Consider the following 27,138-nt stretch of genomic DNA (forward strand, 5'->3'; position numbering starts at 1 on the left):
ATAAGAGGATAGAAAGGCAAAGATTAAGTCACGAGTTTCTTACTGATGAAAAATATACTGGATGTAGTTCCTTAAATAAATTCAACAGTATCTTTAAGACAACCTCCACCTCTGGTTCAGGTCCTATGATTCTGAAGAATAAGCTACATTATAAACCAGGTTCAAAGACAACAAAGAGACTAAGAAAAGAAAGTTCAGTGTATACACAACGAAGGATTTATACATACAACATATGAAGTTACATAGCAAAGAAAAATCCAATAAAAAAATAGGCAAAGGAAATGGACAATTACAAAACCCAAACTGCAATAGCCCATAAACATATAAAAAGGTAATTAAACCTCACTGGTAATTTGGGAAGTGTATTTACAACATATTTTACATTCATCTGCTTGGCAGAAATTAAAGTCTGGTTAACATTAAAGTATGATGAGAAAGTAGGGAAAATAGTACTCACATACCATTATTGAAAAAGTAATCAGTAGAAGCTTTGGAAAGCTATTTGGCATTATATTACCCTAGAAATATGCATGAATCGTGTGAGTCAATCAGTGGGTATATAACCTAAACAAATTACCAAACGTGTGCAGGAGATGGAAAGTATAAAAATGTTCAGAGCTCTGCTCATGAGATTAAAAAAGAGGAAATAACCTAAATGTTCATGTATGAAAATGCAAAAATAAAATGTGAAACATTCATACTATGCAATTAACTACAACAGTTAAGACTAGGGATGAATCAGATCTATAAATATCAATATGACAATTTCAAAACTATCCTATGTTTTTAAACACAAAATACGTTACATGAACCATGTGCGTTTTTAAAATGCCAAGGTTTTTATATGTCAAGTTCATGAAAGTGACTAGGGAAAAGGGGTGACTAGGATTTTAACTATATCTTAACTTGTTGAAAACTTTAATTTTATTCTTTGAACTTCTCTGAATTTTTCTTAATTTCTCAAAAAAGAGCTGTTTCTAACATTGAAGAACTGATCAGTATTCCGGAGTAGACCTTCCTAGGATTCAGCAATTCTTTTGGAACTCACTTTAACACTGGAAACACTAAGGATCCTCTTTTCAGAAAAAGGTACATATATGTAAAGAGACAAAATGCACACAGAAATGCTGTGTACAATTTCCGAAGATAAAGGGTTAATTCAGTCCCATCAGTAAACCACCCCCCACCCCACCCCACCCCCGCCAAGTTAAGAAGCCCAATGGTAACGGAGGAATATCTATCTTTAATAACCATACTTCTAAAATTCTCAGCTGGTGCCAGGCAGAAGTCACCTTTATCTCCATTATGCTACTTCTGCTCCCCAATAACCACTAACATCTGAGTAGTCCTAAATAGTTTAGGAAGCATTAAACAAATGGAACCCAGGCATACATATCATTAGGGGAAAGTGAATTGTAACAAGAAGCCTGGATAAGGTACAAATTAAATATTCGTTTCGCAAATACCTATCCCAATCTGGGTCTGGCAGAGCACTAAGGATTAACATAAAAGGCAAGGCAAGCTTTCTACTCCGGTAACATGGAAGACCAACCCTTCATGCGGTGAAAGGCAGTTACAGAGAGAAAAACTCTCCCTATAATCTACCATACCAACTGATGTACTTACATCCATTTAGAACCCTGAGGTTAGACAAACTTGTTTGACCAGGAGTTCCTTTCAGCCCTTTGAGTCTTATCTTTCCTTATTAACAACTTTTAGGCTATAGTTTTAGACTTTTATAAGTTAGCAACTCCAAAGCTCAAAGGAGATTTAAACATCCTGGCTGCTAACCTCAATAGTGAATGTGGAACTTACGACCACACTGTCATAGGAAGTAAGTGAAGTCCCTGAATCAGGCCACAGAAAAGGAAAAGTGAGAGCTCCCAACTTTCTTAATAACAGCCAACACTCACTGTGGCAAGCACTTTACTGTTTTATACCAGTTTCTCACACTCACTCAGCATTACTGATGTTTTTTTGTTGGGGGGGAATGGGGGGCTGTCCTGTATATCATAGGATGTTGAGCAACATCCCTGGCCTCTACCCACTAGATGCCAGCAGCACCCTGACCTGAACCAAAAATACCTCCAGACACTGCCAAAAGTCTTGCTGGGGGAGGAGGTGGTGTCCCCAAGCTGAAAACTAGTGTTATAAAAACAGTATTTTAGGGGGCTTCCCTGGTGGCTCAGTAGTTGAGAGTCTACCTGACGAGGCAGGGGACACGGGTTCGTGCCCCGGTCCAGGAGGATCCCACATGCCGCGAAGCGGCTGGGCCCGTGAGCCATGGCCGCTGAGTCTGTGCGTCCAGAGCCTGTGCTCCGCAACGGGAGAGGCCACAACAGTGAGAGGCCCTCATACGGCAAAACAAAAACAAAAACAAAAACACAGTATTTTACTTAATTCTAACTTCCCCAAGAGAGACATACTATATACCCTTACCCCTATTTTAAACATAGAGAAACAAGCTCAGAGGTTCCTGCCTGAGATCCTAAAACCAAATAAGAAACAGAAAAGAGACCCAAAGTCCCGTTCCATTAGCCCTTATTTCCCAAACCTGCCTCAGTGCAAGAATCAAGGGAGGCTGTTGTTCAACATACAGATTCCTGGGCACCACCCCAGAATGACTGAACTCAAACTTCCAGGGGAGAAGCTGGGAATATGTTTAACAAGCACCCCAGGTGATTCTTGGCAAGTAAATCTGGGGACTTAAATGCCTATATAAAGCTAAATTCAGAGGAAACAAACCTTTTAATCAAGCAAGGGAACTGGAACACTGCCAGAATTTGACCCATCACCCCCTTCCCTCAAAATGACAACTTACCAGCCATATACTACCTCCATTTTAATGTCAAATCAACCAGCATTATCAACTGGAACTGAAGGTGCCCTCTAATTTAAGGTTTTTGACAGCCACCACACTCAGGAACCATTTCCCCAGAGGGCATGTCTATGGGACAAGTGTTCCCAACGCTGGCTTTGCAATGGACACACCTGGAGACCTTCTGACAATCCCGATTATCTCCCCCCTCCCCTGCCCTCCCTTCCCCTCCCTTCCCCTCCTCTCTCTCCTCTTCCCTCCCTCCCCTCCCACTACAAGACTCCCCAAATCCAATCAGGTATGGGCCCGGGTTTTTTTAATTCACAAGTGATTCTGATGCAAAGCCTATGTGGGAACTAAGATTACCACAACAAAAAAAAATTAGAAGCAAAGCTCAATCTCTACAAACTGTGGCCAAATCCAAAGCGCATGTATGGCGCTGGAGTCTGTCCAACCAGAGGAGGGCCAGGTTCTCGTCTCCAGCACCCCTCCACCCACCATCTTTCCTCGCACTACTCCCCAGCGGATTCTCAAACTACCCCCAGGAGAATCACTGGATACAAGTTAACTTCACCGCCTTTTGAAAAGCAATCCGTCTCTGGCATAAATCACACCAGTGATTTTCAGCTTTTGGTTTCTTTAAAAATATTAAGTTTTTAAAGACAAACAGTACAGAATTGGTCTACAGTTTTACTATTTTCCCCAACGCCTACATAGTTTCCTCTCACCGATCTAATCCTGGAGCCAAATTCCCCGTGTCTGAATCCAGTTCTATCTACCAGTTATTCCCCCTCGTGCCTCAGTTTTCTCATCTACAAAAGAGGGGTGATAATCCTACCTACCTCACAGACCTGATTTGAGGAAAACTCAGATTAACACATATCAAGGACTTAGAACAAGTTGCAGGCTCACAGTAGGCACTATTGTTAGCAATTATTGAATCTCTCCAAAACAATCAACGCAGTTTTCAATGAAACATCTCAACAATCATTTCATCTACTGGCTTGATATTTAATTGAAATGCACAACTGTAAGCAGAACCACAATAAACGGACAGGAAAAGTAACTATAAATCCTTGGTAAGTATACAACCCCACTGAAGGAACAGGATGACATGAGTATAAGAAGAGCTCACGATGCAGGACCACCCACAGAAGTTCAAAACAAGAAAGCTCTGTGAGAGTTAACCTGGGAATGCTAATGAAGGAGGTCACTATCATTTCTGCTACACTAACCCTCACACTAAATAAAATATACATTCAAAACTCCTTGAAACAGTGCCTGACACAGTAAGCACTCAATAAAATGCAAATGTAGTCTGGTATTCACCACATGTTCTTTTCCTTCATGACAAAATCCAAATGAAAGATTACCAGCCACGACTGGACTAAGAAATAACTCATACAAATGCAATACCCTGAGGTTTATTTTTATATTCTATCCTCTTATTCTGTCTTTAACGCTGTTACAATTCACAGCCCACCAGTGGGTGACAAATATCACTCTAAAAAGTGATTCATAGCACAACCCAGGGCCACTGCTCTAGCCCTAAGTTACCTTTATCAGCTAGGGGGAAAGGAATTCTGAATGGAATGTAACTGCATTCAAAGTTAATTCTGGAATCCAAACTTTTGGAGGTCTCTAAACGGGTTCAAGTAGACAATCACAGTTACGAAGAGATAGCACTAGAATTTAAAGCAACTGGAGGTGAAAAAACCCCATCAATATAAACATTTCAAAGGTATGCTACAGCAGGATCTGGCATGACATTGAAACGGAAACTTTTCCTCTTCCATCAAGCATACAACTCCCCCTTATCAGCACCCCATCCCCCATTGCTTCCAGACCTCCAAATTCAAGCTGCCCTAAAAAGGGAACTGCGAAAATAGGACAAGGAATGGAGAAACAAAGGATTAGAAAAGAATGTAACAAGTGCTCCATCAGAAGATTTAAAACACATGGGGAAACATATGGAAACACATGCAAATTGGAAACACATGGAGAGCTTTTAAAAATTAATCACAGGGGTTGGGCTGGACATTGGTATTTTTAGAAGCTCTCCAAGGTCTGATGTAGAAACAAAAAATAGAATTCAACGAACTCATAAACCAAAAGTAAAGGAAATAAAGAAAGCAGAGAAAACCCAAAACACACATCATGAGACTATAGGTCTAACAGAATAAACTGGACATTAGGCATTATGTTAAATCAAATGCCGCTATGCTGAAGACTGATTAGTAAAAGCAAGCTACAGCCAATTAGATTTTGTTGTAAATATTACTGCAGTACATTTATAACCAAAACAGCACTGCACCTTGGTATTAATTATTCACTCTGTACAGCTTGACAGGGAAATGAGGCAGAGGGTAAACCAGGGCAACAATTACCAGCTCCAGAAGGAGGAAATAAGGCATCTACTCAGAGTGACTGCCAAGAGGAGGGCTATGACTCACACAAGCTGGTCTAGTCCAGAAAGAATCATATGCTCCCTTCAAAAGGCTGGGTTTCTCAGGGGGATAAATTTTAAAAATAAAAACAATTAGGATTAACTGCAAAATACACCCATGGTTTCAACTAACTAAAAGAGGACCTGCCTCCTAAAATCATTTTAACAAACCTCTCTCCTTCACTTGCCTAAAGAGACCAGACTCCTGGGAAGCCAGGCCACCAGCCACAGAACCTCACAGGCAGCCTGCTCTTAAAGAGGGACTTAGAAAGAACAGAAAAAGAAAGAAAGAAAGCTGAAGCATTAGGAATAAAATATTACTAGCAGCTTGCAGTTATGGAGTACTTTCAGTGTAACAGTCTCTCTTTGCTAAATACTTCATAGGCATTGTATGATTTAATCTTCATATCCCAGTGAAGACTGTCATTATCCACACTTTTTTTTTGGCCAAGCCGCGCGGCATGCGGGATCTTAGTTCTGGACCAGGGATGGAACCCGAGCCCCCTGCAGTGGAAACTCGGAGTCTTAACCACTGGACCACCAGGGAAGTCCCATATCCACATTTCAGAAATGAGAAAATTCCAACAGTGTACTTCATTAGCCTAAATTGGGAAGAAAAGTTTTCAGTACTAAAGTAAATGCTGCACTAGTGCCTATCATTGTACACAGCTCTTGCCCGGCACAGAAGGAACACTTAAAGACTTCACAAATTACAAAATAACTCATCAGAACTGAATCCTAAGTATAAAATCAAGACTATCTTTAGAATGATGCCTTAGCTGCTGCTCTTCTGCAACACTCTCACCATCAAGATCAGAGTAATCACATTTTCCCCTAAACTCTGGGGACTCTCCAGAAGCTATCACTAAAATAACAAAAATGGTGACCTTAGCCAAATATATTAACATAATGTTGTAGGTCAATTATACTTCAAAAACTAACTTACAGAAAAAGAGATCAGATTTGTGGACCAGAGGCAGGGTTGGGGGATGGGGGGAGGGGGTAGTGAGGGGTCTGGGGGAAGGGGGAATTGAATGAAGATAGCTAAAAGGTATAAAACAAATAAGTACTAGGGATGTAAGGTAAAACACAATAAATGTAATTAACACTGCTGTATGTTATATAGAAGTTGTTTAAAAAGTAAATCCTTAAAGTTCTCATCACAAGGAAAACAATTTTTAAATTTTGTATCTACCAGATGATGTATGTTCACTAAACTTATTGTGGTAATCACTTCATGATGTATGTATGTCAAATCATTATGCTGTACACCTTAAATTTACACAGTGCTGTATGTCAATTATATCTCAATAAAGCTGGAAGAAAAAAAGGTGACTTAACCAAACATGTTAACAGTAAGATGCTAAATTGGAACTGTTTTGAAATGCAGCATGAGTGCCTTCCATACACCTACATTCTCCATGATTTATTTCACCAAGCAAAGCCTTGTCCCCCCACCTCCAATACACCCAGTATAGGAGCTTTTAATAAAAGGGTCTCTGCCCCCAGACTTCCCTTACCAATTAGTTTAGACTGATTAGGAGCAAGGTCGTAACATAAAATATGTGCTCCAACGCTGTGCTAAATTACTGAAAACAAAATAAACATAAAACAGACCCCGGGCATTTGGTGAACTGTGTCAACTTCTGTTGTTTGGATTTATACTAATAACACTAAAGTTCCAAAGAAGTAGTAATAGGCAATTTTGGTGAGGTATGAATTTGAATTCAATGCCCAATCAATCAGGTTGAAATGCAGGAAGGAATTATTCAGCTATAGTACCAAACACCAGCCAAGTAGGCCAACATAGTTGTTTTTATATGTATACAAAATACCTCTTGGGTGATTAAAAAAATTTCTCCGCTAAAACGCCCTCCTTAAGAAAATCAACTCAGTTCTAAGGTTTTCAAAACAAACAAACAAGCTAAAAGACCTTAAAAAAATGATGCTCGTGCCCAGTATAAATTTACCAAATATCACACAGAGCAGTCACTTAACTTTTATGTCAGGAGCAAGTTGACTGTGCCACATTTTATGGGAGAAATGACAGGAGGCTGGAAATAGGTGGGTTTTTAGGAGGTTATCTCTCACAATTGTCAGGGGTTTGCTGTATATGGGAGGGGGTAAGTAAACCAATCAATTATAAAATCTGTGAGTTTCACATACTGTCAGGTAAAATTCAACTAAACTTCCAGATTCATCTCTCAAACAATAACTTGCTAAAACTTTTTATAACTAAAGCTACTTATGAAATACGGTTTGCCCACCTTCCTGCAACTGCTTATACTTTACAAAAGATGTTACTCTCCCCAAAGACCCAAATATCAACTGGAAACTGCAGGTTTTCAAAACAAGAATCCAAAAGAAAGAGGAAAGATTAATCAGCACTTTTCTTGCCATTTCATTACATTCTGCACACAGGAGGAAAACCCACAGAAAGCTCAATGAACAGACCTAATACTCTGGTTCTTTAAAAAGTTAATTGGCTCCAAATGGCATGCAAACTGTTCACAGATATAGTTATATCATAATGTTCATTTTAACTCACATAGTAACAGTATTTATTACATCTACAACAGAGCAGTTTATACCCTGGAACACGACTGCAGTGTTACTTAATTCTATCTTTTAATTTAAGGTATTTAGCAAATAAAATTTTAATACAACTAACCAGAATTCAATCTCCATACACAGAAAGAACCTTTCTTCTTGCTTTATATCCACCTTCAGAAGTTGCTAATATGTTAATGATCATCAAATTCTTACGTATTTGTCCCTAAGGCTGTTAAAAATTTCGTATTTGAGCATATACTTTAAAAATCACTTACAGAAGCTTTGATGAACGAACGAGTCTATAAAACAAACTGAAAACTCAATTTCACCTAAAGTTTCCACAAAGAATTCTTCGTAAAGAACCAAGACTATGCGAACCTACAAAACCAATTAATAATGTAGTGAATTTTATCTTCTATAACCTTTATTCAGAAACTCACGATATGCCCAGGTAAACAGCTCTTTCAAAGTACCATACTTTCAACTCAATAAAAAATTTCTGAATTATTGCCAGCTATATGACAGATCATTCCAGTTATTGCTAAAAACACTCCAAAAGCTTAGGAGAAACTTTTCACCAAGGTACGATTACGAAAACACCAATAGTCTTTCCGTCTTACTTAAATTCATTACTTGTGACCAAATTACAGTCACCGTTGGTAAGCTATGTTTTTTTTTTAACCATAAATGCTTGCAAGGGTTTCCAAACAAGGCAGACCATGAGCATCATTACAGCATTTTAACAAGCTTACCAGGATTGAATTCAAATTTCCAGAATGGGGGATCTGAGAAGTTTCCTAAGATTTTGCCAAGTAATTCCACTACTGGCCAAGCTTTGGGAGTCACTATTCTTCAGCAAGTGCTTTAACACTTAAGAAGAGTTGTTTTCTAACACTTGTTTGCACAGTTATGGATGCCTATTGCTATATTGTTGTTTAAGTTAACCTAATATTAGTAACCTAGTAGTTACTGATCAGGTGAGAATCTCTTAACTATTTTCTACTTAACTATCCCGCTGTTAATCTTAAAAATAAATCACTTTGCACATACTGACCTGAGTTTTTCTCCATCAAATGCCAATTGAGAAAATGTTTGGTACCAAGTAAAAATGCACGGGGACAAATTCAAATAATCTTCCCTTTGTTTATGAGCCATGTATTAAACAACAGCTGTAACACCATTAACAAGTTTCAATTAAAATAAAAATATCTCCTCTTGATACTGAAACGCTTTTGGTCAGTGGTAACAAACTCACTAATCTCTTCACAGTGAACACAAAAAAGAAAAAAAAAAAAGACCCGCTACAGTATGAGAAAGGAAAGCGAAAACGATAAAAATTGGCAGGTATTCGACTTGAAGGTTTCCGATTAATGCCTTTTACTTTCTCCAAAAGCAGAAGCCGCTTCTAAAACAGGAAAACCATTCCTACGGATGGGCAAAAAATACACGCTGCAGGGTGGAGACGGCCACAGGGCTGGGAGGAGGGCGCCGCCAGGGGCGAAATCGCGCAGGAGAGCGCGCCCACCGGAAAGTCCCAGACTGCGTTCCCTTCCCCTCCCCCCTCCGCCCCCGCTCCCGCCCCGTACCCCTTCGCTTGCGGCTGGCTAAGCGGAAAAGAGGAACGACGTAGGCTGCGCACGCAGCCTAACGTCACTGCGCCCGCTCCACCCGGCGGCGAGGCGCTTGACGTCGCAGGGCGGAGCCTGCCCACAGGCCGCCGCTGTTGACCCGCTGTTACCAAGCGCGCGCACAGCCAATCAGCAGTCGGCGCCGGCGCCGGCCGGCCTTTGAACTCGGCACGGCAACTTCCTGCTGTTTGGCGAGTACACAGTGCAATGCAGTATGTCTGTCAGCGCTGCGGCACAAAGGAACAGCCATTTTGTGACTGAGCTGGACCTGCACCAAGATGCCAGGGGCTCAGAGAGCTGCTGCCGGCGCTAACTACCAAGCTGCCCTTTATTTCAGTACCAAAGAACAAAAAAGGGGGAGGGGGGAGATACTTCGGTATTTCAGGTTTCAATTCGCTTTATTTTCAATCTTCTCAAAAAATCCCGATTCCTAAGAATTATCAGCATCATAAAATGGCTGCCACTTAAAAAACTCCCTGTTCCACTCCACAAGCAACTGCTTTATGCCAATTTCTAACTATCCCCAGCCTTTTAGAGTAACAACTAAAAGGCTGATTTAAAAGATTTTGCCCGCACCTCAGGTTATCAAAATAAAATCTGGTTCAGAGGCAGACGTTTTGGAGATAAATTTAATAAACTGTTTCAGTTCTTATGATAAATTGAAAACGCAGCGTCGTCCTAGAACACACAGAGCTCTTTGTGTGCAGTTCCATTCACATTTCCTTCTCTTCCCATTTTGTGATATTACTGAAGTTACCCCAAACCGCAAATTATTTTAAATAAGTGTGTGGTATACACTTGTATATACGTCCATCACGAAAACTTTTGTTTTAAAATTTTAGATATCAAGTATCTTTAAAATCATGTTTTTGAAAATGAACTTTTTAACCTTCAAAAATCATGATATACAAAATATAACATTATACTTAAGCATTAACTTCAAAAGAACAACAAACTTACATAATGACTATTAAGTATTGCCATTATTTCCAAAAACAGGAGAATACCAGCCATACCTAAATTTACACTCAATTCTTTCAGGTCTTAAAGTAAATCTCAGAACAAAAAGTTTACTTGACCTGCAAACTCCTCCCTTCCTCTCCTGTGGCTCAGGCTGCAAAAGTTGATTCCTGTAGTATTCCCTAAACATGACTTTATGCCATAGAAACTAGGTCCTTATGGAGAAATTCTGATGGATTAAGGAACCAAGTTCTAGTTACAGTAAAAGTCACCTTAATTTTAGCTCACTTAAAAATAACATTAATGTACTACAATAAAACACCACGAACATTCTACAGCTTTACAATTTTAAAAGGAAGTGATGTCATAATTATGTGCATGTATTAAGGTATGCAATTTAGGGTAACAGTAATGTAACACTCCATCTTCTTTTCAAGGAGTCTCTCAAATATTTTTTGACACTCATCAGGTATATCAATCAAAATATACGTGACAAAAAAACACTTTCAAAAGTACAGTGCATGCCTCTAGTTAAGCTGCAACCTCATTACCAGGAGACAAATGCATGGCAACTTCCATGTTGTTTTCCAGGTCAGAGTATCATTACAAGAAAGAACACCACCACCGCTTAATTTTTTTAAATTAGAAAGCAGAGTCTGATCAATGATGTTAACCACAAACCTTGCCTGAGAAAGCCAAAACCCATGTGAGATATGCAAATCATACACTCAAGGGAGTACCAATTTTAGGTATTGAATCTTTAATTTGTCAGATACCTAGGGATTCCTATTTGTTCAATCACCATCGCTTTTCAGAAAAATCAGTTTAGAATCAGTAGCAAAGTTTTCTGTCCTAAATCTAACCTAGGTAATTACACGGGCAATTCAATTCCAAAGACAGTAATCCAAACTATGTGACAACTCAATGTGCAAAAGAATTTGGAAAGGCATTTTTAAAAGCAAGGGTCAAAATATTTTAAGTCTTATAAAACATAAAAATTTAACATATAATAAACCATTTTCAAAACTTTCAAATCACTAACCTAATAATAAAGTATATTGTTTATATAAAATTATAAAAGAGCAAGCAAGGCTGGGGAGAAAAAAATTATAACCAAATTCTTGTTAAATGCATGATTTAAAATTTATAACATGACAATTCATAGAACACACATCAAGAAATGCATTCATATATACTTTAAAAAATTAATATACAGATCATACAAAACATCTTAGAGGCTTTTCATACAACAAAACATCTTAGAGGCTTTATTACTTAGTCACTAATATGGTGAACTCCAACAAATGTGAAACAAATCATGATTTGAACAAACAGTACATTTGTAAGCTTCAGGAGATAAAGCATTCCAGACGACTCTGTCGAAATAAATCAATAAATTTAAAGCAGCTACAACTAAAATGCAAGGATAAAATACTACATCTACTAACCAGAGAGCACTGTCTGAATATAAGCATACAACTGCAAACCATAAAGTATTTTAAATATAAAATATACAATTACAATCAGTAGCAAACACAAAATAGAAGCATATTAATAGCATTCCAAGATTTCTGTGATCACAGGTCTGATCTCATAAATGCAGGAACTGTAATCATCGAGTAAAGGTTTTGATAAATCTTATCAAAATTTCCTAAAATGTCAAGAGTATCAAAAGAAATACAGAGTCAAATAAAAATATAAACTGAGAGGCATCAGTCAAAGGGTCCTTTTTGCAATTTCATTTTAAAATGTACATTTTTTCATTCATATAACTTTCTCAAATGTCTATTTACTATAATTTACTACCACAAGGCTCCTCTATGGCCTTCAGTTACAAGTTTGGGTATCCTAGATTCTTCAAAGAAAAAATTTGCCTTGTATGTAAAATGGTGCAATGCAGCAATGGCTAAACCGACAAGGTCATTTTCCTACAGCACGAAAACCTAAAAACTGAAATTTATTGACAAAAAAACTGTAGTTTACAGGAAAGGCCCCCTTGAATAAAGGTACCTTACCTTTTGACTGCTGTAAGAGGCCTTAAGTCACAACTTAACTTTCATAAATTGCTACCAAAAAATTAGGGTGTGGCATATTAGCAATCTCAAGGTCACGCTTTAAAAAACGAATCCAAATTAGTAAAATACTTAAAATAAAACAGATAGCTATCCTTGTCTGTCAAGGTGAACAATGTAAGCTGAGGTTTCCCCCAAAAAAAAGAAAAAAGGAAGAAAGTTGATAGCTCATACCTCGATGCATTGCTGTGTAGCGAACTGTCCTCCTCTTGGCTTTTGTCCTTATTTCTCATCATCTTTTAATTCTTAAATATTAAGGGGGAGGGGGAATCTGTGTTTGCTTTGAAGTCCTGTGCCCAGGTATTTACTGTCAAAAGTTGAAAGAAAGGTAAGGTCCCAGCTTCTATCGATGGTTTTTATTATCAGGAACAAAGTCCTGACGATGTAACGATATTGTTATAACACAACAGCGGTAAGCACCAAAAAGCAAAATATTTCTATTTTTTCTTTAAAAAAAAACACATAAAAACAGGCTAAACCGAACAGGGAGAATCATCACTATCAATAAGGAAAGTTTCTCAAAGTAACACAGTGGATACAAATAACAATCTCTGTATCTTATTGCGTCATCCAGGAATTTCTCATATTTACAGAAAATAAAGCAAACATGAACATATAAATCTTTTAAATTATCACTAATGATCATGAACTTACCTGATCCATGTAGTAGGTCCAAAGCAAGAGTCCTATCTAGTAGTAGAAAAATATCAGATCCAAATAATTAAAAATAAAAACAAAATTCTCCGTTAAAAAACAAAAAATAAATAAAATTATCCTCAAATATGTTAACTGGTCAAAAAAATACAGCAACAATTAATCCTAAAACGGGTCCGGAAGAAAAAAAACCTCATTAGGAGAGCGCACAAAAATGGAGGTGCGCCATGGCTTCTAAGCTGGAAAAAACAACGACCTGGGCTCTCAGTACGGCTGCTTCTTTCCAACAAGGCACGAAAAGAAAGCTCCCAAAAGCTGCTTTTCTCCCTAAAAAAGGTTCGAATCGACCCCAGTAAGTCACTAGGACAGGCAGGGGGCTGCGGGGGCCCCCTGAGGCTGCCTGAAAGTTAGGGAAAGTTGCGTAAAGTGAGGCGAAGGCAGGGAGCAGAGCGCGCTCTCTCTAAGGCACAGCCGCCATCTAGAGCCTCCTTCCCAGCTCTGAGAGCTCTGCCTTTGATTGACACTCTCTACATTTACCCCACAACTCAGGTGATGTACCATAGACCCACCCCTTCATCTCCACCAAAAAAAAAAAAAAAAAAAAAATCCTCCATCCCAGGGAGCCTAAGGACCCCTACCCCCACCCCTCCCTGCCCCTCCAGACCACCCCATCAGGGGGAGGGGGGAGGGTTTCTTAACCCCCTCTGGCTCAAGCACCCTTTTTAAGCCAGAGAGAAATGTAATTTGTTCCTTTTGTCTAAAGATCTGCTAAATATTTCAGTCCTTGAGCTAAAATAACTTCCTCTCTGGACAGGAAGTGGGTGTTTTATCAAGCCATTTTGAAAGAGGGATAATTCTTAGAGTATATAAAGCTCAGCTTAAGTATTAATCTTTTTAAAAACTACCCCCCACATGGGTAAAATGGTTTCAAAATAAAAGCAAAACCTCAACTTAATAAATTAAATTCAAGTCTTGCCTTCTTTAGGAAGCCTAAAAATTATCTAAGGACTAAGTTTAAGGGGGAATTTTCCATCCCAACTGCAAGAAAGGGGTACAACTCAAGAGCGCCTCCCTAGTGTTCAGTTGCATTAGGGCAAAAATTAATGCAACTAGTTTTTATTCAAGAATCTCAAATTTTCTTCATACTTTCACAAAATTCTTTAACCCATTATATAACCTTGCCAAAACCTTACCCCAAAAATTCTCATACCACACTGATTTGGGCAAAACAATGTTCTTAATTCAAACGCATGGAACTACCATGAAAAAACAAACCCAAGAAACTCCACCTCCCAAACGAACACAACACATAATATCTCAACCATTCCCTTGTATTTCAAATCAATTCTAAGTATATACCCATTTCAACAATGGTAAACTAATAACAATCTGTCATATATGATGGAAAGTTATCAAGTAATGTCACAGGGCAAATTCTCCTAAATATCAAAACCGTGAGATCTAAGGAAACAAATTTACTAATGCCAAAACCAAATTATTCAACACTTTCTCAACAAGCACCCCAAGAAAACATTCACATCAAAAAAAATCCAATCAACTTTCCTTACTCAACATTATTACCTGCCAGAACAATGCCCTTCCCTCACTGAGAAAACCATTTTAGATCTATACCCAACAAAATCAACAATGTCAAACCTAGGTAAATATAAAATCCATAATCAAAAGCCAGCTTCAATCCCAAACTTTCTACAAGATAATTCTCTACCAAAATCAAAATCCAAAATCTCACTTTTGATTTATACAAACCAACCAATTCAAATCAGCCAATGAGAACAAATACTGCATATATACTGATCATCAACATGTATACCCTGGTATTTGACATTAATCACAAATATGGTATGATTAACACTTTCTCACCAAAAGAAAATTAAAGCTGCACTATTACTTGTTCTCCGTGTAACGGGAAAATATAATCAACAATTCATTTGGTTTATCAAAATAAAGCCTACTACACCCCATAATAGTAACTGAAACTGATTTTATTTATCAATGAATCAAACCAGTATTCACCTAGGATTCAAACATAACTTATCTATGACATGGTGTGGTTCATTTATTCTAAATTCCTAAATGTACAGAGTAATAAAAATACAGTAATCAATCCTATTTTATAAAATCTATTGCAGACATTATTGCCACCAAAATTTTAAGTCCTTTTGTGAATACCCTAAGGACCTCCCTAGCTTCCCTTATAAATCCAACATCTCTTCACCTAATATTAACTATTATTAAGACTATAGGAGGTTTCAGTTTAATTTAAATGTTCAGATATTCTGCAACATGTTTTATTTATAGTATTTAATAAGCATAGGTAAAAGGAACCTTTTCCATCAGAAAAAAATAAGTCAGAAAAATACTGTATCACTCATGCTGAATTTTGAGGCAAAAGGCATTTTGTTATAAAAGTTCATTAAAATCTCACAGCAAATTAAACATCCTATTATTACCCACTAGTTAACCTATTTTGTAAGATGTTTCAAGAAAGCATAAAATAGCATTTTAACTGGACAACCATCTTTTAAAGCACAAATAAATTTCCACAACTTTGTAAAAAGACAAATATTAACCAAGTAAAATATTTTCCAGTACAACATTTCCATTTTACCAGCTTTATTCAGTACACTTTACTGCTGGGCAACTGTAAAGGTCAAAGAGTTATTTAAGGCGACACCAAGTATTTAATGAAGCTTCAGCTTAAAATAAAAAAGCCCAAACTGAGAAATTTTTAAGTGTTAGAAATTTTATTAAAGTGAACATTCCACAAGATCATACTCATACAAATCAAACTGCAAAAAATTCCAGGCATACAAACTATCATCTGTAATGTGCCATCTTTCTTCTCCAAATGTCAAAAATGTTCTTAATGATACAAAGTCTCTAGGAAAGTCAAATTCACTGTCCATTTGTCCTGGGTAAGAAACCTATATATCTTCATTCATTTCATGAAATCCATGTTAAAAGAACCCTGTCTTGGTTGTATATTATCACAGCACTCTTGTATTAATCCATTTTTCTCAATTCCCCATAGTGGACTGCCATCTTGATTTCTCAGTGGTAGGGTCCATTTGAGACTCTTCAAGCTGACTGGGTGCTTGATGAAAACATTAAAAGAAAAAAAATGCTGTTGGAATATCAATAATCTTACTCCTTCAGAGAACATCCACCCACCTTGAAGATACTCTTACCATACACAAAGCTTTAATAATTTTATAACAGCTTTAAACTATAAAACTGTATTATATTAAAGTTGTATGTTCTGCACATACATCTTCTCAATAAGAGAATCATGGCAAAACTGCACACCAGTAACAAAGTTTTTACTGTCACAGATACACAGTAACCATAAAAATGTGGCAGTGAAGAGTCAAATTTTTAATAGTTAAATGTAATGTTGTTATACTGTCTACATGAGAAGTGAAAACAAAAATTCAAATTCAAAAATTCTGGAAAGCTAAATTACACCAACACTATGGATTCTAAATCTCAATGCAGAAAACTTTCCAAGCTTCTTCAAATAAAACTAAATATGGAAAAGAATCTTAAAGGATTAAAAAAAAACCCGAAGCAGTGGATCATAGCAGTTTTCCAGTCCAACAGATCTTAATTAATTTTGCATAGATAACACAAATGGCCAATATAGATGTCACTATCTTTAGCTACATATATGAGAATGCAGGAAATAGGTAGCCACTAGAAAACAAAATCATCAGAAATGCAAAATATCTCCCTGCCTTATTTGATATTTGCCATAAAATGCTATCAGATTTCAAATTCAATACAAATAAAATATTCTCATTGCAAAAACATCAAATGTTCATTTTCTAAAAAAAATTCATTGCTTAAATAATTTGAAGTAAGGAGATTAAGGGAAGCCAGGATATTTTACCACTAAATACATGGTCCTGATTCATCATGATAAAACATAATTAGAAAAATAAGTTTTAACCCTAGTCTTCTTTATAAATTTTGCAGCTCTCCAACTAAATTTATAGCAATAAAGTCTGAGTGACTGACTAGGAGATTATTAAATATAAGGTCATTTCTTACTCATTAGATAGTACCTTGATTCCAAAACTACAATGAGGATTTGTCTATTATATACAATACAAAAATCTACTTAATAAACCATTTGATTAACCAAGAGACACCACACCACTCATTTAAAAAAATACTGAAAATGAGCATCACAACATCAGTAATAAACATCAAACGAAAGCTATTTCTCCCAAAACATTTTTTGCCGATTTCTCTCCAGCCTAAAAGGAGAACTAAAAGTAACTCATTTATTCCCCGTATCAGTAAAATATCTTCCACTTGTTCACTCCTTACAATTAAGGGACATATTTCTATATAAAAGTATAAAAATAAAAATACCATCATTCCTCTTGCAAAGTTAATTATCAACAAATTTCTCCCCAATCACTACTGTTACAATGCAGGATCAAGCTCTCAATGAAGTTGGGAATGTAAATACTATTATGATGAACGGTGATATTAATGCATTCATATCAAGCTAGTCATTTCAATGGCTATAGGTACAATTTATTCAATCTAATACATTAAGTGATAAACTCCATGCTTTATATTCTTCTACCACAAGGTAAGAGGTAAAAAACTCATTACAGACACTATTAAGAAATTTCTTTTTAAAACCACATTTTAAAAAAAAATTCCAAAAGAAAAGCCCAATGATATTAAAACCATATCAAAACTAATTAATGTACCAGCTTGTGTGGCAAAAATAGATTAAAAAATACTAGCATATTGGTCATGCTATCACATATACTGTCATATATTTAACATGGTTAAAAAAAAAAAAAGCGGGGGGCGGAGAAGAAAAAGAATTCTACAAGAAAGCCATGATCTGCACTCCTATAAAGCCAATGAAAACCCAGAAGTGAGAATTCTGTTAATAAGCAAAAGTGCTCAGTCAAATATCAAAGCACCTAAAAGAACAGTAAAGGATTAGGAATAAATCCATTTATTTTCATGGAATTCCAATTTCTTGCAAAAATTAAATTTGCAAATAAGCAAAGTTAAAAAGTGAAAAAGAAAGCAGGCATGAGTTCTGAGCCTGGAAATTTTCTGGGTAACAAAATCCAGTTCTTCATCTGTAAAATAGAAGTAACAGTAGTACCTACCTTATATGGCAGTAGTAGTGAGGATTAAATGAGTTAGTACATTTATAGCTTTTACATTACCTGGCATATAGAAAGACCTCAATAAATAGACCTCCAATATATCACAGTAACCAAAGTACCTGAGGACCTACAAACTAACCTTAATGAATCAAAATAATTTATATTCCAATGGCCATGATATCTCTGAAAACTCTATAGGATCATGGGGTCAACTTGTAAAAGACAGAACACTTTGCTTTAAAGAGAATTTGATTTTGCATTAAAATAAGATCAGTACAGAAAACTGAGCAGGGGGGTTAGTATCTAAGCCCTACTACTCCACATCTTTCCAGATTTGTGAATTACTGGAACCATACTGTAGAAATGATGGTTTTATCTAGAACTCCACCATCAAACATACAATCTTCAAGCTAATACTATGAAAATTTAGAATTTTTCCACTATGATGTTCACTATTTTATACCTCCTTTTTTTTAAGAACAAATTGCTTGTTCTAAGATAATTTCCAGGCAGAAAAGACTTACATGGTAAGAAGGTAATAAGTACCTGCTACTGCTTAAAATCCCCAAATACTGTACGTCCAGAAATTAAAAAGAATTGAGCAAGGAGGTCTTAAATTCTAATTCAGTAAATTTGTTCAAAAAAACACTAGGATATAGTAAAGTTAAGTTGTTATTTGAAATGCAAGCAAGTGATTCATTACTGGATGTGTTTAAGAGGGGTTCAATTTCCTTACCTCTACTTCCCAGCAAACCCCCATTTTAATAGCAACAAAAAATGTGCAAGACAGGGAAAGAGTACAAGGAAAAAGATTAATGATTCTTAATTTTTTAAACAAGTGGCTCTAATAAATACTACAATTTGTTACTGTTAAACCAGTGGGACAAATGGGTACAAAATTACAATAAGCAGAAATTGATGCTCATATGATGATCATTATCATCATGTAATTAAGCTTCTTGGTACTTATGACATAATTTCAATCTTCTTCATGTTGTTTTTCAATTTGAAAACATTTAATAATGAATTCACATATTTTGTCTTATTACCAAAAAACCTTGACTCCTCAACAGGATTAAAACTTATTAACAAGTCTGGGTCCTAAATAAAATGTGCATAAAAACTAACTACAAAAACCCCAGCCAGCTGTTGTTCACAACATTGTTAAACTATGTTGTTCAACTATACTAAGAAACAGTCATCTTACTTAAGGTTTTTACAATCAAATCTTCCCCCATTATCCCATTTAGTTTAAAACTTGACTACATGTCCATGAAAGACTGAAAGTTGTAGTTTCTTGTAACTTTAAAGTTTTTACTGAGTCAAAGTTTTGGCATTCAAGTATACCTAAAAATTAGTATTTAAAGCATTATAAATAATGAACTTCACTTTTTAGTAGGTTAGACCCAAAACACTAGTTGATAATGTTTAACATCAAGTATATACAATAAAAATCAATAAGTATTTATTGAGCATCCACTATGTGCCAGGCAATCGTTTTAAAATATAAGGCATGAAAAGTCAATAAATTACACTACATTAGGAAAGTTTTCATCTCTGCTCTCACCATCCCCCATTAAAAAAAGAAAAAAAACTTCACTATTTTACAGGCCCTAGTAGCCATTTATACAATAGAAGTTGAAGTAGTAATTAGGAGCAAAGAATATAATCTAGAATCTAGATTCCTGAATGTGATTCAAAAAATTATTTATGAAACAACTACTTAAATAATTATCATACCTAAAAAGTTCTGTCAATAATAAATCCTTTTGAGAATTCATCCAAATTCATTTCTACAGTCTTACCACTAACTCTTTTCCCACTATTTCTCAGATGGGGAATTAGAAATTCCACGGTAGTAGTAGTAACCAAACCTTCTAATATCAAGGCAAAACCCCAGTGTGAAAAAAAACTTTTTGTTGGGCTTTCAAGTTTAAGGAAAGCTCATAATTACTTCATTTATTTGAATTACAAACAATGAAATCCATTAAAAAGTATGCTCTATTACCAAGAGAACCTAAGGGCTTCTGAGTTTTACACATGTGAAGCTGACAAAAAGGAAGGCTCCAGGGAAGGAGTAGGCAACGTTGCCTAACAGGAAAAAATACTAAGTATTTTATAGGGTTTGTGGCCATTAGCTACAGCTACTCTCAACTCTGTAGCTGTAGTTGGAAAGCAAACACAGATAATGTGTAAATGAAAGCGCATAGTTGTGTTCCAATAAAATTTTACTTATAAAAATAGGGGGGAGTTTACAAACACCCAGATCTAGGGTGCAGGGTTTTGTGGGGTTTTTTGGCCACACAGCACATATGCGATCTTAGTTCCCCTACCAGGGCTCGAACCCACACTCCCTGCAGTGGAAGCGTGGAGTCTTGAGCGCTGGACCACCAGGGAAGTCCTAGGGTGCAGTATTAAAAGCATGTTCAAATGTGGGGTTTTTTCCATTTTAACTTTGCCTGAGCTTAAATTTTAAAAAAGTAGAAAATAATAAAAGGTTGGAGTAAATTAACACAAAAAATTTTAATAATAAACTTCATATACGTCTAACCATGTTGATTTATTTTTGTACCGCTTTGAACCTCACTAAATCCCTCTATATTTTTAGAGACCCTGACTCAGTTACTCAAAATTTCCGAAGTCATATTTAAAATTTAAAAACAAATTAAACATGTAAATTGAGTAAAACTTACTAAATTCTTCCACCAACATCTATTTCGTTGTATTGGCCCCTTAGATAATTCAGCCTCAGGATTCATATTTCTGTAGAAATCAAAAAGAATATAATTGTATGTACAGAAAAAAAAAAGAGATTTATTTGGAAACTTCAACATCTTATCAGGATCACTAGCCAGAAGACCGAGACATACATGTATTTATAAATACAGTCCAAGCAGAAAATCAAAAGTTCTGATCCAGAGGATCTTAAGATTGGCTGTTCACAGGGCTCACCTGTATAATAAAGTTACTATAAAAACACGTTATATCTCAGGCCCCAAGAACTTCCTAGGTAAAAATCTGGGCTCCCTAACAGGCAGCCATGGTTGCAAAATAGCTGTTTAACAGAGCCAACATCACTCCTTCTGTAACAGTACAGAACTATTTTATGTTCTGGTCCTTCAGCTAATCTGCTTTCCAGACTTCTAAAGGAAAGCTTCCATTACCAACCTGGCAAGGCCATGTTTCTCACTCTTCAATATTACTATATTATTTCATAATACTATGTACTTTAATCAACTCTATTCTAGGATAGAAACCTTACACATAATTTCAAATTTTTTTCTCTACTGATTATATTAACCTACACAACACTAACCCTTTCTAAAATATGTGCGTGATAAAAATTACTTTTTATCTGTTTACTGATAACCATTACTTTTCACTAGTTAGACTGAAATACCTCATAAACATGGAAGATGTTTCCTGTATCTCAAATAAATTTTTGAGAATACAGGTATATACTTTTTCCAATCACTCCTGTACCAAAGTATGATTATAATAATCACAATAGGTAGAACTACCCAAAAAGCTTTGTTCAAAAGTTCAATATTAAAGTCTATCAACTTAAGGATTTTTAGAAAGCAAAAGAAGTTTAGTATTTAAGCTAAAACTAAGCTACCTAAATGCTTTTTCCATGACCAAGGTTTCCAATTTTTCAAATTATAAAGCAAGTTCCTGATCATCTTACCAAATCTAAATCCCTTTAATCGTTTTAACTAGTCATAACCAAAAAATAGTAAGATCTGCTTCAAGATTTAAGAGCAAGGTGCTAAAATAGCCTCCCAACAAGTTGATAAAACGAAGCAATTTACAAGAAACGCAGCATTATTAAGCTTCCAAATTTAATCTGATCTTACAAAGAAGACAGTTACAGTGAACAATGACAAAACCTAAATCAATCAAGTAAAATAAATTGATTTAATCCCTAAGACAAGGGCAGAAATGACTTAAGGAATCCCCATGAAAGAAATGTCTGAGGGAAACCCATCACATCAGTCTGACAACTCCTTATAAAAAGGCTACCTACCAGTACAAGTATGTGGCTCGGGATGCTCACTGCATCGAAACCAGAGGAGGGCTTGGATCACACTTTGCACCACCACAAAAATTACTGACACCAATGTAATCTACCCCTCGATCTCCTTCCCCAAAATTGACAAAGTAGTACACTCTGCCTTCCTTTAAAGGGGGGTAAGCCAAGTTTATCTTAAGGAGATTACAAAAGTTGATAAATTTGCTCATACTCCTAATCTTTAATATTTTGCAGTATCCAGGACCCTCATTTAGTAGAAAATTATAGGTATAATATAAATAACAACTTTGCTGGTCATTTTATAATAAAAGGCAAAAACGGCTTTAGTTAAGTCTTAATATTATCATTACTAGCCCATTTGTGCTTTTCTTAAGATTTGGTTTTGTCACCTTTTAAAGTCCTTAAAACAATTTTTACATTTTAATTAAGAATAAAATCCGAGAGCACTGTGAAATATAAGAAACCGTCCACAAAAATAAGACACTAGTGACAAAGTCATTAACCGTCATAAGAAAACTCTGTCACAACTCATAAACCATTAAAGTTAAGCAAAATATTTAGCTTGATAACCTAAATTAAAATTATTTTGACTACTATGTAATACACACTTAAGGATATAATTGCTTGTTTGGGAAATATTCAATTTCAAATAAGTGGTATAGTTTCAAAAAACAAAGACTGTTTTCCAAAACACTGGATTATCTAGCTTTACACAATGTATAAATCAAATCGTTGTAGGAAACATGTTACTTGAAAGTTATGTAAACAATCAAATCACATAGTTTTTATTTATAAAGTTCAGAATATCCTTGAATTTAAGTTGTAAAGGTTACTTATAATCAGAAATAAGTCAAATTGAAAATTAAGTTTGTATTGACCCACTCAAATCTGGAAGGGAAAGGTAGTGGGTAAGATGAGGATATTTATCTTTGAAATATAGATTTCTTAAGGGAAATTACATAGCTTATGTCAAGCATGTAAGTTATAAATCATCACTTATAATCACAATGGTCAGCTGCAAATGTTACATTAAATGCACTACTCTTTAAATTACTTAAAATAATTATTAGGAAAAAAATTCAAAACAATGCTTTCATTGCAGCATTCTAAAATCTATTTTTTAAAGACAATTTCACACCTTAACTGCTTTTTAACATAAACTTTCCATTATGCCTGCATTTATACTATTTACCAATATTTTAGAACGCCTAAAATTAGGGAAGTCAGGTACACTATCGCCCAGGTTTCATGCTATTCAAATTACTTCAACAAAGAAATAACATCCATGATTTGCAATGCAAAAATTACAAAAACTACTTTCCAGTTTAAGAGAACTAGACACTATTTTTACCACACAATTTAGGAGCAAAAATGTATCAAGAGATTGCAAACTCCAAATACTTTATACAAATTAGGAGACTAAGGTCCACAATGAATAAAACGTCCAGATTACAGGGCTAATTTACATTAAAAGCTGGGTCTCCTGACTGCTGAATCACAGTTATATGTTCCACTCTATCACACACCTCTCATTAACGCAAAAGATGGAGATGTCCTCAAATTACATTTCTCCGCTTATGCCTCTCAACAAAGAAGAAAATCAGAGGAGAAAAGGTAAAATAACTGGTTGCCCACAGTCCAAATTTTTAAATAATCAAGAAACTGTGAACAGTAAATGAAACTTGAAAGAAGATTTATATTCACAATTACCTATTCCACCTAATCCAACCTCTAATTATTATGTCGTAGTTCATGAAAACCTTTTGTTAACTATGGGGCATGGCTTCTTTCATTTCTGTGGAACTCCAGGGAATTTTTTAAACAGTTATTACCAATAATAACAAATGCAATGCAAGCCAATCACCAACTTGATCAGGTGACTTTTATGATTCAAGAATTCAAATTGCTAAAATTAAAACTAATATTTAAGTTTTTATCACTTCAGGTCTCAAGCAGAAAATAGTAGTAAACAATGTGTTTATGAAATACAGTAATCTAAAACAACAGTATCTTCAGTTATATTTGCCCCCGTGTGTCCATTATTTCTGTCCACCAAAAATATTGCCAATTTTACAGGCTTGGCTCAGCAGCAGATTTCAAAACACTGACTCTAAATATTATCATGAAGGTCTAAGTACACGTAGGTCTTTTTAAAAGGTGACATTATAATCCTTTATCTGTTGGTGATAAAAGGAAAACTATATACTCCATTACATTAACTTAGGAGTTACTACAACACTTTAGTTATTTTTATCATTAATACTTGACTAAAAAAGATAAAAATTTTCATTTAACATTTCTAATCTTCTTTAACCATTAATTTTTTATTCTATGGGTTCAAATTACACCTTTGGTAGGCCATTATAAATTACTGCCAATTTATATTTAAACTTAGATTAAACACACACATTTGTGCCTTAAGAGGCCCAATTCTCAATTTTTAGAATAGTGCCCAACCAAATCTGAATGCCAACCTAATATCCTATCATTTACAAAGAGGAAACCCTAACCTTGGCATTTATGTTAAAGGATCTTGGGATGAAAGATGTCTTTAACTTTTTAATATATGTTACATTTTAAAAACATTATTATTAAAGGTCTAACACTGGGTTTGCTTTTGTACACTGTTATGAACACAAACCTGATCAAATTGCAAAAGAGCTGAAAAGCAAAAATTAAGCTAAAGCAAAAGCAATAAATATATTACTTTTATCACCTATTTGAATCAACAGAATAAGCCAACACCAACGATGAATTTTCCACAAAAATTACAAGCACAAAGGTAAACCTACCCTTACATTAACTAATTGGTTATTTGGCTATTCTTAAAACTTTCCAAGATATCTCATTATATATTTCCTCTGATAAATACCTTCCTAATATTTACTGCTTGACGGTAACTTCCCCTTTCAGTGTTAAGAGGTAAGAAGTAATTCCTGAAAATTCTGTACATATTGTTTTCACATGTCAAAATACCATACACATGTTGAAATTATTTCTTCCTTTTATGCTTTAAGAAGACTAAGCTATAGATTAGAGGTCTCATAGTCACATTCTAGTTTCCTGTAAGATAACTTATTTTTGCACCTGTTTGGAAAAAACTCATAAAAACAGGTAAATTGAGTATTTTAAATCCATTACATAATAACTAGAATATGAAAGTGTCTATTAAGTTTTTGAAATATAGTTATTTTAAGATAAATCATAAGATCTGCAAATACAAAATTCTAGGCCATTTCTAAAACGTAATCTGCATCACCAAAAAAAGGGCTAAAGAATGTACATTTCAGATTGTAAACATACGTAATTCTGATGACTCAACTACTAATTTAACCATAATTCTAAAGCACCATTTAATTGAAAAATACTGAATGTCTCACTGCTGGTGTAAATTACATGTATCAACTATTTTAACATTAAACAAAACTGCTTTTCCTTACACAAAACTGCTTTGATGTAAGGAAAAGAATTTGATGGGCTTTTTCTCTTCCCTTTTTCGAGATAAGGTCTACAGTTTATGTCGCACTGACAAACTTTAGTTGATATTCTCCTGTTGGTAGCTGTTAGATTTCAGATGTTGGATAAAAACATTTACTTACTTGCTATGTAAAATACAGACTACCGCAAATATTTCCTTTATCCTCAAGGATAAAATTCCACGGTCTTCAAAATGGCATACCTTTAGGGGCGGAAAAAAACAGTATTCTAAACAATTTACTGATGGAATCACCAATAGCCAAATACTAATGTGTTTTAAAACTTCTTATTACATAAAAGAAAAAATAAAATCTATGCTCACAAAACCCGATTTTTAAAGCATTCTTTCCTAAAATCCATTAGTATGAATAGTAACTAGCTTAAATTTCCCCCAAAATTTATTTCTTTAAATATTTAAAAGATTCAAATTGTTTGCACAGTGTATTAGATAGCAAAAAAGAAAAAGCGTATCTTTGGTTTATGGTTTTCCTCAAAGTATAATCAGTCTTTTCTTGTTCCCAAAACTAAACAAAGGCTTAAAGGACCTTTAGTATTTTAAACTATTCAAAAAGCACATTAAGTTACAATGGCTATGCAGATACACTTTTCACACAATGAAAAGGTTTAAAGATCTTGTAAAATTATTTCAGATATTTACTCATAATCACTATTCACTAAAAATGTATATTATCAAAGAAAATAAAAACCTAGTAAGTTTACTTTTATGTCAAAATAATAAAAATTTACCCACTCTTACCTCAAATAAAACAGCTGTTTACTCAGAACCATCATCAACCCAATGTAATTTTAATCTTGTAAGTTACCTTTAAAAAAAAAAAGGAAGATGATTATCAATGTTTTGATTTTTAAACACTTCTTGGCCAAAGTTTCAGTGTGATGAAACAATGAGAAAATATTCCAGAGACAAAGATCATTGGACAAATTCAAGAAATGGCTCATCGACAAGCTACCTGTACATTTCAAGGTTGCAGTTATTTATCTTAATATCTATCAGTCTTTATTTTCCTCATCTTTCGGTTGTATGGACAAACACTAGAGATTAAGATATTAAGATTAAAAACAAAAAATTCACATATTTGTACAGATTTAAGATTATGACCTTGTTTTCACTTTTATTCTTTTGATGGCAAGCAATACACAAAAACAAAGGAAAAGTTTACCATTTTTAAAGACTGAAATCAACTTAAAATTTTCTTTACCATCTAGAAATACCTTTTACAATTATGAGCAATTAAAAATTAACTCCTCCAGGAGAAATTAGTGAAGTTAAAATGGCCACTGGTTACTTTAAATTTTTAAACCACAAGTTAT

General features: G+C 35.1%; 1 protein-coding gene across 12 annotated transcripts in view; it reads right to left on the bottom strand.

Moving 5' to 3' along the window:
- Positions 1 to 26,011, bottom strand: part of CHD2 (chromodomain helicase DNA binding protein 2) — a 135,879-nt gene extending 109,868 nt beyond the window's left edge. For 5 of the 12 annotated variants that reach the window (XM_059056115.2, XM_067029551.1, XM_059056113.2 and 2 more), the window contains exon 1: positions 8,872 to 8,990. In XM_059056115.2, the coding sequence (XP_058912098.1) occupies positions 8,872 to 8,972 (101 nt within the window). In that variant the 5' untranslated portion in view covers positions 8,973 to 8,990. Of the gene's footprint in view, positions 1 to 8,871; positions 9,441 to 12,651; positions 12,785 to 13,131; positions 13,641 to 20,989; positions 21,060 to 25,928 lie in introns of those variants that run through there. The other 7 variants (XM_067029553.1, XM_067029550.1, XM_067029549.1 and 4 more) reach the window with 4 other exon arrangements.
- Positions 26,012 to 27,138: the final 1,127 nt, after the last annotated feature.

This window comes from Kogia breviceps, chromosome 3 (assembly GCF_026419965.1).
Source record: "Kogia breviceps isolate mKogBre1 chromosome 3, mKogBre1 haplotype 1, whole genome shotgun sequence".
Classification (NCBI taxonomy): Eukaryota; Metazoa; Chordata; class Mammalia; order Artiodactyla; family Physeteridae; genus Kogia; species Kogia breviceps.